General features: G+C 45.7%; 1 protein-coding gene across 2 annotated transcripts in view; it reads right to left on the bottom strand.

Moving 5' to 3' along the window:
- TBC1D12 (TBC1 domain family member 12) overlaps positions 1–19487 on the bottom strand; it is a 287846-nt gene that overhangs the window by 9048 nt on the left and 259311 nt on the right. For both annotated transcript variants that reach the window (XM_082267521.1, XM_082267522.1), the window contains 2 exons: positions 16732–16841; positions 16363–16621 (listed from right to left, as the gene is read on the bottom strand). In XM_082267521.1, coding sequence (XP_082123647.1) covers positions 16363–16621; positions 16732–16841 — 369 coding nt within the window. The remainder of the gene's footprint in view (positions 1–16362; positions 16622–16731; positions 16842–19487) is intronic.

Raw genomic sequence — 19487 nt, 5'->3', positions numbered from 1 at the left:
CAGTCACGGCACGGGTCTCTGAAGAAACGGCACCAGCGGCCGTTCCTTCAGAGCGCATGCGCCAGTGACGTCACTGGCTGCATGTAAGGTAAATATCTCCTAAACGGTACATGTTTAGGAGATATTAACAGTATCTATAGGTAAGCCTTATCATAGGCTTACCTATAGGTAAAAGTGTCAGAGGAGGGTTTACTTCCTCTTTAAAAACATTGTTCTAAACGAACTGGTACAATCACCACTTATGCTGGAAGTTGTCATTAAATCTACTTTCCTTTGGTCTAAAGCTGGCACAGGGCATCTCAGAATTAGAGTGGCGAGGGGGGGTTTTTGGGAAGGCGTGGTGGGTAAGGGCTTAAATAATTAAAAGGAGGTGTGCTAAACCCACAAAATTAAAATCAGTCTGTATATGCAGTAAAGCATGCTTGTTATACTAACTGTAAAACCTAAGGGGTTAATCCTTTGCAATATGTAAAAAGGCCATTTGATCTTGATTGCACAGATCCTCCCTTTCTTTCACTGACTCCAGAACATGTCCGGATAAAACAAAACATGCTGTTTGGTGTGTATTGCTAGAGAGGTTTTTTTTTTTTTTTTCTTAGAAATGTAATCAGTGCATGGCCAATCAGCACTGACAGAGGTTCAGTGGTCCTGCAGCCCGATAGTACAGCTCAGTGCAGTATGAAACTCCTACAAGCTTAATCAGCAACGGATAGAAGTCACAAGACTTCTATATACTGCTGATGAGAAAGGTATCTAGCAGTTTATATTTACTAAAATTGCTTTTCAATGTTTACTGTCCTGTGTACTGTGGGAGACCAGATCTAGTGAATGCAGGGCCCTGAGTTTAGTAATACTAGTTTTGAAGTTGACAACCAGGTAGAAGATTTATGATTTCTTTGCATAAATGTAAAAACTGTAAGAGTAAGAGATTTAGACTTCTTTATGTGTAGGAGTATCTTTCCCACAAATATTTTCTTAATGAACTTGTCAAGGGATTTCTCAATGAGTTGATCACCATCAAAGAACATGCAGAGAAGTTTCTTACAAGCATGTTCAGCAGACCAAGCTTTTAGCCACAAAATCCAATGCATATGCACAAAAAAAACTGAGATTCTTGAGACTTGGTTACAATTACAATCTCAAGAGCATCAGTGCAACAATAAGGCTGAAAAGCATCAGCTGTGATTGTTGATGTTCTAAAAGGACACATCCTAATCTTTGTTCACATGTCTGGATCAGTTGGCATAGCTTGGCAAATAGACATGGCAGCAACTGTCGACTGGAGGGCTGGATTTTCAAGAGCAACTATAGCCTTTAGGAGGGCTTTAAAACACCTATCAACCGAATCCCTAAAGGAAGACATACGCTCAAAAAGTAAAGGTTTTTTTTTTTTTTGGAGAACCACTATCCACTATCAGAATAGACTGCTTCTTTTAAAATGATTTTTTCCATGAGGTAAATATCAGCAAAAAACTTAGGAGGAGAACAAACATTCTCAGGGCTGAGCCAGTCCTTATAAAGTGCTCAATGTGTGCATGTATAATCTTTTTAGATTTAGCTAATCACTTAGCCCTACAAGGGTCTGTTTAGATTGTGCAAAGTCAGCTTGTACCTCCTAAAGGATATGTTCACCTTATGTAACATGTTATACCCATATTGAGGGTGTAACATGTAACATGTTACAAATGTACCGTCCCCCGCACCCCGCCCAATCCCGCATTTTAGCAGCGAGCGGGGGATCTTCTTTCCTCGCTTGCTACAACAATTTTAAGAAAACACGGCCGTGCAGGGCTCTGCCCACGTCATTTATTCACAGTGTTCTGTGCATATGTGCATGAATGGGCTAAAACAACCGACAACCTTGAAGCTGTCGGCTTGTAGTTATTAATGAACTACCACTGTGCTGTTAAGCACTAAAATGTGGTAGCTGCATTTATTTTATTTCTTTTAGGCTTTTTCCTTGTTTTCACCTGCTGATCTGGCAAGTAACATGCTTCCTGTATTAGGATGCCTGCATACTAGATGAAGGAGCTAAAGACACACCTTTAGATAGCAGAATTTTTGAAAACTGGCAATTTTATTGATTTTCAAAAGAAAATACAAAGCAAATAGAAGAAAAGAACAAAAACGAAGATACATATAGATTGACAAAAGCCACAAGTGGTATCAACTTGCACGACATACAACAATGAGGCCCAGTTGAAGGGAACAAAACCTGAGGAAAAAGCAAATATAATTTGCAAACTTGGAGCTTAATGTTTATAACTCCAGACCGTTGCATGTCAACAAGGTTTCGGCCACGCCGACACGCGTAACCCATCAGAAATTGGCCCCATATGAAGCATAAGGGAGAAAAGAACAAATAAATAAGGAAGGAAAAAAAAGAGAGGAAAAGGAAACTAAGAAGTGAGGAAAAAAACAAGGGTAAATGGGAGGGAGAGGGCAATAGCGACCATCCACCTATGTCAAATTTGATATCCCACCGAAGTCCACAGCAACCACCTTGTCACAGCGATATCATGTCGGGGGAGTAGAGGTCAAGGGCAATTCCAGTATATCCCATAATTCCCATACTCGGTTATGGGCTTCAAGAGAGTCAGTTAGGGAAGCAGTCAGGTACTCCATCCTCTTCACATCCCCGGTCCTAGAGTGCAGTTCAAACAGCGAACGAGGGGTTCCAGCTTTTTCTATTTAAGAGCAACTAAACATCGTGCGGCAGTCCGCATGTGTGAGAGGAGTTTTTTTGCCAATTTGGAATAGGAGACGGGCGGGAGACCCAAAAACGGAATTTTTGTAAAATCTTACCTGTAAAATTCCTTTCTCTGAGTCCTCCGACAGTCGCCGCCTCTTCATATTCGTCACATATGGGGTATTAGACTTTGCTCCGAAGGAGAAGCTAGGCAACAGAATATGTTAACAATAAAGCTTTTAACATACCCCACCCTCAAGGGGTGGTCCCCTCAGTCAATACCCTCCTACTTCCTGCAACCATATCTCAGTTTTAGTGGAATAGCAGTAGAGTATACAACCAAACCCCAAAAGAGGGGCGGGGGCGGCGACTGTCGGAGGACTCAGAGAAAGGAATTTTACAGGTAAGATTTTACAAAAATTCCGTTTTCTCTTACGTCCTCCGACAGTCGCCGCCTCTTCATATTCGTCACATATGGGGACGTCCCAAAGCAGTGCAAACATGAGGGGTGGGAAACGCATCCGCGCCGAGAGGCAACGCAGTCTCCACATCAAAGAAAGGAACCTTACCAAAGGAAGGAAACCAGCTGGGCAACAGCAAAAAAACAAGTGCTCAACAGGAGCAACAACCCAGGAAAAGGCAAAAAAACCAGGGGATACAAAACTTATCCCAACAGCCAGAGGTCCCAACAAGGGACCCTAGGGAACAGCCGCACTAAGAACCTTGCGGCCAAAGGAAGCATCCGCCGATGCCTGAACATCTACTTTGTAGAATTTTGTGAAAGTGTGCACGGTCGACCAAGTCGCCGCCTTACACACCTGGGCTACAGAAGCCCCATGACGACAGGCCCAAGACGTACTCAGAGATCTAGTAGAGTGCGCCTTCACAGGCACAGGGGGAACCTTCCCCTGCAAAGCATAGGCCTGTTCAATGGTCTGCCTGATCCATTTGGCGATGGTAGAGGCCGAAGCCGCCATGCCCATCCGAGGACCCTCTGGAAGAACAAACAAGGAGTCCGTCTTTCGAAAAGACTCAGTCGATTTAAGGTAAACCCTTATCGCCCGAACAACATCCAGAAAATGCAATCTCACCTCCTTTGGATGTTTAGGCTTCGCGCACAACGAAGGCAATACAATATCCTCATTAAGATGGAATTCCGAAACTCGTTTCGGAAGAAAAGAAGGATTAGGTCGCAAGACCACCTTATCCAAATGAATAACCAGGTACAGAGACTTGCAGGACAAAGCCGCCAGCTCCGACACTCTGCGAGCCGAAGTGATCGCCACCAAAAAGGCGACCTTTTTGGACAACATAGACAACGAGATCTCCCTGATCTGTTCAAAAGGAGCACGTTGTAACACAGATAGAACGAGATTCAAGTCCCAAGGGGGCAGAGGATCCCGCCTAGGGGGGACCAGATGCCGCACACCCTGAACAAAGGTGCCAACCAAAGAGTTGGAAGCCACGGGACGTTGAAACAGAACGGCCAGTGCAGACACCTGACCCTTTATCGTAGCCAGCGCCAAACGCTGATCAACACCCGTTTGAAGGAAAGACAGCACACGGGAGACCGAGTACGTGCGGGGTGAAAACCCCCTGGACTCACACCAGGCAAAATAGGCCTTCCAAGTACGGTAATAAACCTTCCCTGAGGAAGACTTCCTCGCGTTGATTAAAGTATGAACGACCTCTGGAGAGAGACCCCTCTCCTTCAGGACCTCGGTCTCAACAGCCAGGCCGTCAAAGCCAGCGACTGTAAAGCAGGATGGTATATCGGTCCTTGAGACAGTAGATCGTCTCGAAGAGGCAGACGCCACGGGGCGTCGACCGCCAGATTCACGAGGTCTGCGTACCAGGACCGGCGAGGCCAGTCCGGTGCCACAAGAATCACCGTGCTGTGTTCCGAGTGTAACCTGCGAAGGAACCTGGACAGCAACTGAATCGGTGGAAACGCGTACAGCAGCCTGTACTGATGCCACGGGGCCACTAACGCGTCCGACGCGTCTGCCCGAGGGTCGCGCGTCCTTGCCACGAACCTTCTCACCTTGTTGTTGAGACGGGACGCGAACAGGTCCACATCTGGAAGACCCCACTTCGCGCACAACATCTGGAAGACAGCCGGGTGGAGAGACCATTCCCCCTGATCCAGGGTCTGGCGACTCAGATAGTCCGCCTGCCAGTTCTCCACCCCCGGAATGTGAACCGCCGTTATCGCCGGGACATGAGTCTCGGCCCAAGACAGAATGTCGGCCACTTCTCGAGCCGCTCGGGCACTCCTGGTGCCCCCTTGGTGGTTGATGTAGGCCACCGCCGTGGCATTGTCCGTCTGCACCCGAACCGGGCAGCCCTGCAGCCGGTCCGTCCAGCGATGAAGACAGAGACTTATCGCACGCAATTCCAGAATGTTGATCGGAAGGGAAGACTCCCCCTCCGACCAAGTCCCCTGGGCGGACAGAACGCCCAGAACTCCACCCCAGCCCGACAGGCTGGCATCCGTGGTGATTACCGTCCACGAGATCGGACGAAACGACTTGCCCCCGGACACCAACGGGGACTGGAGCCACCACAGAAGGTTTTCTCTGGTGCGATGACTCAACGAGATTTGAAGATCCAGAGATTGAGGTCGCCCGTCCCACCTGGACAGGATCTCCGCTTGGAGACCCCGCGTGTGAAACTGGGCGAATGGAATCGCCTCGAAGGCCGAGACCATCAGTCCCAGACATCTCATACACGTCCGCAGAGACGAGTGCGGAACGTCCCTGAGGGACCTGACTTCCTCCTGGAGAGTCCCGAGTTTGTCTTCCGGCAGGAAGACCTTCGCCTGCACCGAGTCCAGAATCATTCCCAGATAGGGAAGACGAACCGACGGACACAGTGTCGACTTTGGAAAATTTATCGTCCAACCAAACTCCTGCAGAGTTTGCATCGTGACAGACAGGTCCTCCTCCAGACCCTGGCTGGTCGCCGACCGAACCAGAATGTCGTCCAGATACCCCAGGACAGAAACGCCCTGGGCCCTCAATAATGCCAGAACCGGTGCAAGCACCTTGGTGAAGACCCGTGGAGCCGAGGCGAGACCAAAGGGCAACGCCACGAACTGGTAGTGATCCTCCGCAATGGCAAATCGAAGGTATCTCTGATGACCCTCGAAAATGGGGATGTGAAGATACGCATCCTTCAAATCGATGGAGGCCATGAATTCCCCCGGAACCAGGGCAGCCACCACCGACCGCAGGGATTCCATGCGGAACTTGCGAACCCGCACAGAGCGGTTCAGAGCCTTCAAGTCCAGAATCGGACGAACCTTGCCCTCCTTTCTGGGCACGGTGAACAGATTGGAATAAAACCCCCGAAACCTGTCCCGATGAGGCACCGGAACCACCACTCCCTGAGCCCTCAGGTCCCGCACCGCCAGGTGTAGGTCCCGCAAGCGCTCTGGAGACAGTTGAAGATTTGAGGGAAAAAATCTGCTCTCCGGCCGAGAGAGAAACTCGATCTTGTAACCAGATCGAACGATTTCCTGAACCCATCTGTCCCGCACACGGGCCAACCAGGGCTGAAGAAAACCGAGCAAGCGTCCCCCCACCCCAAAACTGGGTGAGGGCGCCCCTTCAGGCCGAACTGTTATGGGCTGCAGATCCGGATTGGCCGGACTTCTGTTTACCAGACCAGGGCTTCTTCTGAGAGCCTTGACCTTTGAACGGTTTGCCCTTGTAGTGCGGCCGAAAGGCACGAAAGGACCCTTGAGGGGGCCGAAAATTAGCATGCTTCTTCCCAGAAGCCCCCTTAGCCTTGGGGAAATGGGGCAAGAGAGTGCTCTTACCTTCGGTGATCCCCTTAATCAACACATCCAGGGACTCCCCAAAAAGGCGAGACCCATCATAAGGTAGATTGGCTAAGGTCTTACGTGAAGATTGGTCCACCGACCAACATTTTAACCAAACCAGGCGGCGAGACAACACCGCCACGCTGTGCACGCGTGCAGCCAACGGAACCAGGTCCAGGTCCGCATCACACAGATACATGACACCCTGGTGAATTTGATCCACCATATCCAGGGTCGCCGGCGAGGCCGAGTCGGCCACTAGGACGCGCCTAAGCATCTGCGTCCAACTTGCGATCGCCTGGGCCGCCATGAGAGAAGCAAACAGAGCCTTAAGCATAGAACCCGTAACAGAATAAGTATGACGGGCAAGAGACTCCAGTCTCCTATCCGTGGCATCACGGAAAACAGGGGAATCCTCTGCAGGAATCGCAGTGGCTTTGTTCAAAACCGCAATTGCGTGATCCACTGGGGGAGGCACACACCACCTTTCATCAGTGGAAGGCGAAAAAGGATAACGCAGCTTGAACCTACTTGGTACCGCAAAAGGTTTGCGCAGATTGCGCCATTGATCCTTAACAGCGCGCTGAAAATCATCATTGCAGGGAAAAACCTGCGGCGTCCTGCGTTTCCTCTGCGTCCCATAAGCCGCCAAGGCAGCGGGGGGACACACTTCGTCCTGCAAACGCAGCGTTTGCTTAATGGAAGCAATCAACTCATCCATGATTGCAAGCTCTTCAGGCGAGCCAGGGGGAGAATTATCAACCCCCTCAATTTCAGCCTCCACCTCAGACCCCACCAGATCAAGAGAGGAGCGGGACCCCGATAAGGAGGCCCCCGCCATAACAGCCCCATCACCTTCACCCTCAGAATCAGAGGAAAGAGCAACTCTGGGCCTTTTAGTAGATTGAGCAGCCACCAGCATTTGCACCTGAGCAGCAAGGCCCGCCACAATAGTGGCTAAATCCCCCCCTGGGGGGGAAACAGCGGTCCCCTGGCTTTCCACCAATACTGTAGGAAATTTGCCCTCCTGAGAATCCATTGCCCCTGTAATGCCAGACAACAAAGGGTTAACTGCCCCTTTTAAGCAAGCGCGGCAAGCGCAGCCCACCGCAATACACTCAAGCACAATGAGACCCCCACAGGGAATATGCAAACTGAACACAGGCAATGGATAGCAAGAACAGAAGGATAAAACCTGAGGAGACCCTCGCCGCTGCTGCTGCCTCGATCGGTGTTCCTGGAAAGAGGAAGTGATGCTGCCAGGGCGCTCTATGTAAGCCTATGGAGGCTACAAGAAAATGGCCGCCATGCATGTAAAACATGCGGCCGGAGCGAGTGTAGGCAAAATGGCGTCGTTTGGCGCCGAAACCGCCGCTCCACAGTGCATTAAAACACACATTACATTCCAATATCAGAATACATGTCAGATCGCCGCAGCGATCGCTGTATATGCCCAAACATGCCAAAAAAACATGCCCCACAGCACACAGCTTCTCACACTGACCAGTCTGACACACACAGTGTCATACAGCTCCCCCCCCCCCCCCTTGCAGCCCACAGCATGCAGCCGAGAGATAGGGAGACAAGCAGTGTGAATAGAGGCAGGTTACACAGTCCCAGACTGACACCCCCCCAGACAGACAGGTCCCCACATAAATACACTTACCTCACATGGCGTGGGGGACCCGCACAGGCGAACAAGCCGCTGCACATGAGGCAGGGAGAGTCGCATACAAGACGCACAGAATTGGGGTTAAGAAACCGCACAGCGTCCAGTGAGGTAGCCACCTCACCAATCATCCCTGCACCGAACAGGGATGGGTCGTTCACTGTGCCAGGAGCGTTACCTGGCTGAACGCTCGATGGCAGACTGGGAAGCCACTGACCCACGACCTGCGACCAGGGGGATCAGCCCGAGACCCAGTCCGCATGATCCTCTTCATCCGAAGAACTAACTAACGCTGACAAAATAACAGCTAAGTAAAGGTAGAGAGAAAAACTCAAACAAAATTTTAAAAAGAAGAAAGAGTCTGGGACAGAAAGTCCCAGCACAGAGAGAGCCAGCCACTCCTGACAAGCTAGACATTAAAACTGAGATATGGTTGCAGGAAGTAGGAGGGTATTGACTGAGGGGACCACCCCTTGAGGGTGGGATATGTTAAAAGCTTTATTGTTAACATATTCTGTTGCCTAGCTACTCCTTCGGAGCAAAGTCTAATACCCCATATGTGACGAATATGAAGAGGCGGCGACTGTCGGAGGACGTAAGAGAAAGGAAGGTTTTAGGATGAAAAGGCACCCAGGATCCGAAGATGGAGTGGAGGAGGGAGTGGACCATTCGCCAATAAGGGGTGATTATTGGGCAGGACCAGTAGATGTGGTACAATGTACCTATATCCTTAGTACAGCGCCAGCATTGGCGATCGGCAGAGGGATATATGGAATGGAGCACGTCTGGGGTTTGATACCAATGAAAGAGGATCTTATATTGATTCTCCTTATACAAAGTGCAGATCAAGCTCTTTAAAGCCTGCGACCAGATAAGCTGCCATGTTTTCAAAGGAAGCTCCTCACCCAAGACCTGCTCCCATTTTCGCATATAGGCATGCCGAAGGCCTGTTCGATGACAAATCTGTAAACAAGAGTTGGTAAATACGAGAGATCATACCTTTGGAGGCTGGACCCTCCAGGGAAATTTTTTCGAACAGAGGGGGGAAAATTGGAGGTTAGTCGTAATGGATTGTGCAAAGTGTCGTATGTGTAGGTAGCTAAAAAAGTCCTGTTTAGGTAGGTCATACAGTTAGGTCCATATATATTTGGACACAGGCACAATTTTATTTTTTTCAGGTATTTACCAAAACATAATCAAGCTTTAGTTATACAATGGATATGGGCTGAAAGTGCACACTCCGGTTTAATTTTAGGGTATGTACATCCGAATCGGAGGAAGGGTTTAGGAATTAGAGATCGTAAGAATAGCCGTCCCCCCTTTTTCAAAGGACCAAAAGTAATTGGACAATTGAATCAAAAGCTGTTTCACGGCCAGGTGCAGGCTACTCCTTCGGTATTTGTTCATTAATTAGGCACATAAAAGGTCTGGAGTTGATTCTAATGGGCCATACACACTATACAATTGTCTTTAGATTTTTTCATTAGATTTACCAAAACCATATAATATGAGGTCAAATATAAACACTTTCAATTTGTATGCAATCAGACAGGCCCCCTGCACTACATAGTTGGAGGTAAAGCTAAAGGAAATCTAACAAAAGTTGTATAGTGTCTATCCAGCTTAAGAGTGGTATTTGCATTTGGAATCTATTGCTGTAAACCTACATCATGCATTCAAAGGAGCTGTCCATGAAAGTGAAACAGGCCGTTTTAAGGCTTCAAAAACAAATAGAACGATAGCAGAAACATTAGGAGTGGCCAAATCCAGTTTGGTGCATTCTGAGGGAAGAAGAACACACTGGTGAGCTCAGCAACATAAAAAAGCCCAGACATCCACGAAAGACAACAGTGGTGGATGATCGCAGGATCCTCTCTATGGTAAAGAAAAACCCATTCACAACATCCAGACAAGTGAAGGACACTCTCCAGGAGGTGGGCATAACAATGTCAAAGTCTACAATCACGAGAAGACTTCATGAGAGCAAATACAGAGGGTTCACCACAAGGTGCAAACAATTCATAAGCCTGAAGAAAAGAAAAGCCAGGTTAGACTTTGCAAAAAAAAAAAAAAAACATCTAAAAAAGCCAGACCAGTTCTGCAAAAGCATTCTTGGACGGATGAAACTAAGAATAATCTATACTAGAATGACAGGAAGAAAAAAGTGTGAAAAAGGCTTGGAATAGCTCATGATCAAAAGAACACAATGTCATCCGTAAAACATGGTGGAGGCAGTGTGATGGCATGGGCACGCATGGCTTCCAGTGGCACTGGGTCATTGTTTTTTTTTTTTTATGTGACAGAAGACAGAAGCAGCCGGATGAATTTTGCAGTGTTTAGAGATATACTGTAAGCCCAGATTCAGCCACATGCAGCCAAGATGATTGGATGGCGCTCCACAGTACAGATGGACAATGATCCAAAACAAACTGCATAAGCAACCCAGGAGCTTTTGAAGAAAAATAAGTGGAATAAACTGCAATGGCTGAGTCAATCACCTGATCTCAACCCAATTAAGCATCCACTTCACTTGCTGAAGACAAAACTAAAGGCAGAAAGACCCACAAAGAACAAACGAAGACAGCTGCAGCTAGAGCCTGGCAAAGCCTCAGAAAGGAGGAAACCCAGTCTTTGGTAATGTCCATGGGTTCCAGACTTCAGGCCATCATTGCTAGTAAAGGATTCCCAATAAAATATTAAAAATGAACCATTTATTTATGATTATATTCATTCGTTCAATTAAATTTGAGCCCCTGAAAATGGGGGGGGGGGGGGGGAGGACTGTGTATAAAAATGGTTGCAGTTCCTAAAATTTGAACTTGATATTTATGTGCAACCCCTTGAATTAAAGCTGAAAGCTTGCACTTCAAATTTATTTGGATTGTTTCGTTTTAATTTTATTCTGGTGGCAGAGCCAAAAGTATGAAAATTGTGCCTGTGTCCAAATATATATGGACCTAACTGTAGGCTTCTTGCAGGTACTGAAAGGGTCGTAGTATTCTAGTTCTGAAGTTCACCAACTGTCTGAAATGGAACAAGGCCCTTTCCTTCCCCGGATAAAACATTTGAGAGGTCAGACTGTCCGGAACTTTGGGTGTGAACAGGAATGAGGTCGCCAGCGAGGCCGTGGAGGTAAGGGGATATGCTACCTTTGTATTTCGCCAGAGGGTACGTAAGATCAACATAGGTCCCAATAGTTGGTCTGTGCGGAGCGTCAACACTCCAAAGAATAGAGTTCAGATGGACAGGAGCCATCCACAACTTCTCAATCTGCATCCAGCGGTTATAGGCATGGAGTGTATACCAAGAGGCAATAGGACATAATTGGGTTGTCAAATAGTATTTAGCCACGTTAGGGAATGCAAGGCCACCCTAGCTCCGAGGGGCGTACAGAGCAGACCTAGCGACCCTATGCCTTTTGTAATTCCAAAAGAAGTTGAGAAGATCCCCATGGAGATTAAAAAGATGCGAAGCTGGGATAGGAATGGGTAGTTTCTCAAAAATCTAGAAAAATTTGGGCAAGATTGCCATCTTGATGGTCGCCATGCGACCAAAGAGAGACAACCTTTGGGATTTCCACCTGGCAAAGGAAGCTTTAATGTAGGCATATAGTGGAGGGAAGTTAGCCTTATAGAGGGTATCGTAGGAGGGTGCAAGATTTACTCCAAGGTACTTTAAAGTAGAAGTCCTCCATGAATAATTAAAGGATTGGGAGAGGAGAGACAGCCTCTGGTGGGGCATGTTAAGGGGGAGGGCCTCAGTTTTAGAGTTGTTCACTTTATAACCTGAGAGAGAGCTATAGTGATCTAGCTCCCTATGTAAATAAGGGAGTGAGATGTGTAATTGCGTAAGCGTAAGTAACATCATCAGCGAAAAGAGACATTTTAAATTCTCTATCACGTACTGGTATACCATGTGTATTTGGGTTTGGTCTTATATGGGCTGCTAAGGGTTCTATACACAGGGCGAAAAGAAGGGGTGACAGAGGGCATTCCTGACGCGTCCCATTGATGATGGGAAAGGAGTGGGAGGTGGCAAACGGAGTTCTAACTAAGGCAGAGGGGGATGAGTACAAATGGCACATTGCTTGCCAAAAAGGGCCCCAAATTCCCACCCGAAGGAGGGTGGCAAACTGGAAGGGCCAGCCAAGCCTGTCGAAGGCCTTTTCTGCATCTAGACTGAGGAGCAACGCCTCAGAATTATTCCTATTCGCCACCTCTAGAAGATCGATAACTTTCCTAGTGTTATCTCCAGCCTGGCGAAGAGGGACAAACCATCCCTAATTCATAAAGATCCTCTTCTGAAATGGGAGAGTTGAGACTAGATAAGTCTGAGGAAGAGATAGTGGGAAGATCGCAATCTGACAAGATAGGAGCGGATAGATTGAAGAAGGTCAGGAGGTGGGGGGTTTTGTGGCACAGACAGATAGTTATAGAGAGTCGAGTACTAGTCGTGGAACAATTGTGCTATTTTGGTGGAATAGGAGTGAAGGGTATCTGTCACGTCTTTGAGAAAAGTGGGTGAGGCATTGGTCGTGCATTCGCTGACCTGCCTAGCCAGCAGCATGTGTGGTTTGTTGGCCTTATCATAATAGGTTTTTCGGAGTCGAAGGAGGGCCTTCTCAACTTTCCCAAGGGCAATGTCCCGTAGGCTCGCTCTAGTGCCGATTATGTCCATGAGAATGGTTAGCGAGGGGGCGGACAACAGGCGTGATTCCAATCGTTGGAGTTTAGCCTCTAGCAGCCGACGAGTCGCTACAACATTTTGCATTAGGGCAGCAGAAAGTGATATACATTGACCACGAAAGACCACTTTATGATCCTCCCACAAGGAGGTGCGGGAGACATAGGTGCTATTTTCAGCAAAGTACAATTTCAAAGTGTTTTCGAACTCTGCCCTGGATAGCGTATGTTTGAGCAGAAACTCATTTAGCCGCCAGTAACAGGCTCTAAGGCATCCAGTGAAAGCGCTAGGGAGATTGTGATCGGAGCATGATCAGTCCAGGATATCGCCCGGATGTCCAAGTCAGTGCAGGCTCTAAGAGTAGGAGAATTTACAAAGAAGTAGTCTATTCGGGAATAAGATTTATGGGGGTAGGAATAGAAAGTGAATTGCCTAGCCGATGGGTAAGTGGTGATCCATGCATCAAAAAGGGCATACCGCCTGGTCAGTTGGCGGAAGAGTGTAGATCGTCTGTCAAGGGCCGAATAGTACTTACCATGACCCAGAGCGTTTTTGTCTAGGCTAGCGGAAAAAGGTAAATTGAAATCTCCCCCAACAATCAAATATTGATGGGGAGAAGCGAATAGACATTTTTACACTTTTGATAGAAAAGACACTTGGTTAACATTCAGGGATTAGACATTACAAAGGGTATGGTCCGAGCCCTTAGATAGCAGCATTTTTAATCTGAGGGGAGGAGAGTGTTCGATGTATTAGCAGATTTAGGCTCGGTTCCCCTCGGTTTTTTGGTGCTTTTGCAGAAACGCACTACAGTTCATTTAACATGGTTTCCTATGTGACACGTTCACATCTATTCTTTTTCAGCTGCTGCGTTTTTTAAAGGGTCAGGGACTTTTGTAAATGCAAAACAGCGTTTTGCTTTTTTGGTTCAATGGGTTTCAATGGAGAAGCTGGAGAAAAGCACGCAGTGGATTTTTGATGTGATTTTGCATAGATTTGGATTTTTTTAATCTGCCCAACAACAAATTGGCAAATTGAAAAAGAAAAAAAAAAAAAAGCAAGCATTAAAAAATGTAAAATGCAAATGACGTGTGCAAGAATGCAAAACTCACAGCAAAAAACAATCAAAAGCAAACCGCATAGGTTAGCAAAAAATTTAAGCCAAACTCTGATACTTTTTTGTTCCTTTTATGATAAATGTTTTACATAAAATAAAAAGCTGATCACTGCAAGCGCCCAGTCAGTGTTAAATGGATATTCTCAACACTCTAACTGCTACCTCTGCAAGACAGCTTGTTCTGGTGAAAAACAGACTTGCTGGCTAGATCAAAAGGTGAAAAGAAAACGAATACAGCCATCACATCTAAGAACTGGTAAGCTGCAATATAATAAAAGTTTGCTTTTGGGTTTATTAACCACTTTGAGCTTCAGGGGAAGGAAAACAGGGTCAGTGATTATGGGCTCTGGAAACCAAAGGTTCCAGAATTGCCTAACAATTTCCAAAGGCAGATATTTTGCCAAAGTAATCTGCCTGTGTCAGACAGACTACATAATGTGTGTCTGAAAGGGAGTCTGAATCAGATGAGGGGAGTGGGTTCAACATAGATCATTTCCAAGGAAAAGGGAACAGATACAAAACTTGTGTGATGTTCTGTGATTCCTGTAGGCTGTCAGCAGAACACATGCTATTCAGACCTTCAGTCCCAAGCTCCCTTGTGCCAGTGAACTGTCACTGCTACTAAGAAGATCCCCACTGGGGTACTTAATTCAGGTGTGTTGAAAAGAAAGCTTTTTTTGTGTCCGGAGAAGGAGCTGCAATAACTCGGGCACTGACAGTGTTCCTATGGCTGTCTCTCTGTAGAAGTTGGCCATGGGAATGCACCATGCCAGTACATGCATTCTTGGGGAAACACGTCATTTGGGAGGCATGACACCACCTTGTCCTACCTAGACTAAGTCCAGATAAGAGGGAAAAAACACTAATTTTAAAGTTGCTTGTGTTAGTGACAAAATGGCAGGGATTACTACAATAAGTAAATGATTCCAAATCCTGTGCTTACCAAATAACATAGTGTGCTATGACCAGCGAATAGTGTTGTGAAAAGCCAGGAACTGGAGAACATAAACAAGGAAACCCTGTTATATCTTTGTAATGACCTTGACCTATTACGGTCCAGGCTTCGCCCATTACTGTGGGCATATCCCCAAAAGGAGCTTCAGAGCTTAGGAACCATAGAAATGGTATACGGCCTTGGACCTGTACAGCTCCCTGCAGCTAACTTCACACATCCTACCAAGGCAAGCGCTTAAAACAGAATTAAGTGCCCGAAGTAAAGATCACTGGCTGTCTGGCCCCACTATGGGAGTCTCAGTATAGTCTCCCAGGAACACATCAAGGGTAGCAGATAGAGGTTAATAGAATCATATGAAAAAAAATTGAATGGTTTAAAAAAGAAAAAAATACTTACCTGGAGAACAGGTCCATCCTCTAAGGACATTAGCAGAAAATGAAAACCTCATGGAGTGGGTGAGATTATATGCGTATGCCCTAGGGGAGGGTCTAGCAAAGCTTTTTGGCAGACTACAACCACCTGAAGGTAGCAGCATGACCCATGGTCTAAGAATACATGTCCTGTATGATTAAAATAAAATGTTATTTCTTTTTATGTATTTTAATAAAGTAATTGTATCAAACGATTACAGTATTAAAGCGGAGTTCCGGCCTCGGGGGTCAAATTTAGATAAAAATACCCCCGGGACAGTCAGGGCTAGTACATTCCACAATGGATAGCATCTGAACTGTCCCGGGTCGCACTTACCTGTAAGAAGAAGCGGGTACCTGGTTTTGACAGGTACTCACTCCCACTTTCAGCTCAGTGCGCTGCAGAAAAACTCAGCCGGAAGTTCATTCCCCTCCTTCCCGCACAGCCTTCTGGGACACTTCACAGGTGCAGTAGGAAACAGGCTTCACGCAGGTGCAGTAGGAAACAGGCTGTGAAGCTGCAAGGCTTCACTCCTGGCTTGCCATAGTCAAGTTGGTGGCGCCAGCACCAAAAACCGAGAGAATATAATCAGCTCAGGGGAGGTCACCACTGGATGCCTGGACAGGTAAGTGTCCTAATCTTAAAAGTCAGCAGCTACAGTATTTGTAGCTGCTGATTTTAATTTTTTTCTGAAACAGCCTGGAGTTCCTTTTCAAAGAGCCAGCACCTGTCACAGAGGGAAAGCGCTTATCAACGCATCCTAGCATGGGGCATTCAAACGAGGAAAGGCCTTGTCCTTGCGGATGTTCCCTCCTCTCCACTACAGCAGCGGCTCAACTGACATGGGGAAATGGAGCTATGGAATCACTTGAACAAACTGCATTAAAATAGTAAGTACACACATTTTTTTTTTTTTTTTTTGTATAGAGCTTAGGTAGGAGGAGGGAGGAGAGAACTTTTTTGAAGACATTACAGTTGGGCTTTTCTTCCACTTTAAAGTATTTTCACTCACCTGTGTCCATTTTTTATTACTGTTTTGCATCTGAATGGCCGCTATACAGCTAAAGAGCTTCTCAGATGTAATGTCATCAGGTAGTTTAGTCAAAAACTGTGCTATGTGAATAAAGTCCATCTGTAAGAGAATATCTTCATAAAGTCGCAGGATTCCCAGAGCTGTCCTAAACAAGAATTCTTCTCCATCCCTGCAGAACACATCCCACACTCGACAGGCAAGATCAAGTGGCAGTGACTTGCTGTATAGTGTGAATATCCTGTTGGGAAAATATTCAAGGTACGTTTTTACCACAAGAAACTCAGAATAGAAATACTGAGAACATGATTAGCTAACATTCCTAAAATATTTTTAAGACAATAAACATACCAGTCTATCAGGTAGAGGTCTGGTGTAAGACCATATGAATTGAAGTGTAGGAAAAGCTTGGAGAGATTCTCTTCAAAGAAAACTTCAAAAGCTGCAAAATACTTTAGCATCTAGAAAGGAAAGACAGAATAATCAGTGAGCATATTGCTCTCGGGAGACCTGCCTGAAAAAATAGAAGCAATGATGGAGAGATCTTTCATCCTGTGTCAAGATATAAAATGATGCCCAAGTTATAATGTATTTTTTAGTTTGAGCTCTCTAAACTATCTCACGTGTACACCTCCAGATGTACTTTACAACTAAACAAAGGAATTAAAAATTGTGAATGTAAATTAGTGGGTCAATAATTTTCTTTGTAATTATATCTGTTAAAATGATACTCATTTACTTTTATAGAAAAAGCATCATGGAAAAAAATGTGCTGCAGTTCATTATTTCAATAGCAAACCAAAGTTAGCAGAGTGTTATTAAAAGAATGATGAACACTAAAAAAAAAAACAGCCAATAGGACAGCCTCTTGTGACTGACAACTAGCTTTTCCTCCATCAGAGTTCTCCTTAATGTGTTCAAGTGAACATGTGCATGTTCATGTATTTCTATATTTTAAGCACTTCAAAATTCACAAAACTGACTGCAGAACTACAGCACTCACAAGTGACCAGCGCATATTGCTGGTGATTTACAATCTTTTTTTTTTCTATTTTTTTGTGTTTAAACGTTTTTAATCGTGTAACAAGCGTCAAGTGTTTGTTCCCTGGGCTGAGCAAGGGGTGGACAGCAGTTCCATAAAAAACACATGTGTCGCCCCAACGTTCAGTCACTTTTTTAGGTGTTGAAATCTATGCCTGTAAAAAAAAAAAAAAAGGCATCAGCAGAAAATCTGATCTTGCATGCAACCAGTTCACACCTCATTTCTCTCATCTCCAGTATTGCGAACAGCCAAAATTTATGAATCAAACGGAATTGTACGAATGAGAAAGATTTTGCGAGGGAACCTAGGGCCTTGCAATTGCGTCTGATGAATAGAGGATACAGTAACATTTAGGAGATCTATATCCATTAGGGTTAAATTGGTATACAGTCATTATCCAAAAAGGGGGTAGGCCCTCTTCAAGGGGACCTCCCCTAGTGGCAAATTTAATTTTTACCGCAAAATACTGCATGATTGTCAGGTTGCTTTATCAAACAGCTAAATATACAAACCAGAATTTAGGGGCAATTGCCAAACCTTTGGGATTGTATACCTCACATGAAATGCCAATGTGGCTGCTTCTACATAGGCAAGACTAAACGTGTATATCAGTGCATAGAGACCATATTTTATTGTTTTCCAAAAAAACGCTAGAGACCCCGATCAGCCGTTCGATCTCTCCCAGATATTTTTTTCTTTACTTTGGAACATGTACCTCTTCATGAGTATGGGGGAGATGTAGAGAAAATTTTATTGCAGCGGGAAAAAAAATGGATGTATAGCCTTCAAGAAACTATATTTCCTGGTTTGAAAAATCATTTTTAAACCATTTTTGTAAAATCAAACCTTTGCGGTCTCTTATGAAATAGGCCATTTTCCATTTAAATGAGGATCTGTACATGTTTGGTGATGGGCATCTTTCTGCTGGTACTTGTATTTATGTATGTAATTGATGCAGTTTCATGTTAAGAACCAGTAGATACTTTTATTTTTAATTGTTAATATGGTCTTATATTTGCAGGTTTCTATTATGTGGTTCATTTCTGCGCACTCAGTCCTTATCTGCGAGTAAGAGGCTGCACAGATGCCCAGGGCGCCCACGGCTAATGGATCGTTTCCATCAGTAGTGGGAATTTTCCTGGTTTATGGTGACTTCTTCCTCGCCAATGGTCTCCCTAAATGGGGGTCTTATTTGCGCTTTTCCATCTGGTTATCTGGTTCCTTTTGCTTTAGTTGTTCCCCCATTGATTTCTGCAGGTTGTTCCTGCTTGGGTTGGCCCTCCCTGGGGGATTTGTGTTACTGAGCGACCTGTGATGGAGTTTGCCATCCTCCATTGCTCTCGCTGCATTTTCGTTTAGGGGTGCGTGGTGTCCCCCCACCCCACTGCTCTTTATTATGTCCCCCTTCATCTCCAGCAATTGTCTGTGGTGCGGGTGCGCATGTGGCATGATTGGGATGGCAAAGGATTGCGGATGGGGCTGCACATGCCCGGTTGGCGCCCGCCTGTGTTTGCGCCCCCTGTGCCGTCACGCACTGGAGAGGCAGGAGGGGAATATAAGGAGAATGCTCCAGCAGCAATTTCGCTGGAACACGTGGGTACCCCCTAAAGTAGGGGATGGTTTATGCTTGTAAGTTGATCCTTTTATTTGACTTCCGCAAACACTTTAAACGGTTTGTCTGGATGAGCAATTCTTGCTGATACCTTGTCTTTATAATTATTTGTTTTCGTAGTTATGTTCAGGTGCCATATATCTCCAAGTAATACCTACATTGCTGTTGTTCAGCCTTGCGAAGTTTACCAAATAAATTGCTCATCAAGCTGCATTTAAGGTATCCTACTGGGACCGTGATGTTGAACCATGACCTACTGATAGGTCAGGGGTAGTCTCCTATTTATAGATCTTTTTGTGCTTTTTTTTTGAAAATGTGGAATTAATCCTTGTACTTCTCCTGTGGCCTACAAATACTGCTTGGGTGTGTGCATAATCTGATGGATGGATTCATGTAGTTCTATTCTCTATGTTTGTGCATATGATATTTACTTGTGAGATACCTTTCGCCAAA

The sequence above is a fragment of the Pelophylax lessonae genome (genome assembly GCF_965119305.1).
Source record: "Pelophylax lessonae genome assembly, chromosome: 9".
NCBI lineage: Eukaryota > Metazoa > Chordata > Amphibia > Anura > Ranidae > Pelophylax > Pelophylax lessonae.
This window is presented reverse-complemented; position numbering and strand designations above follow the sequence as displayed.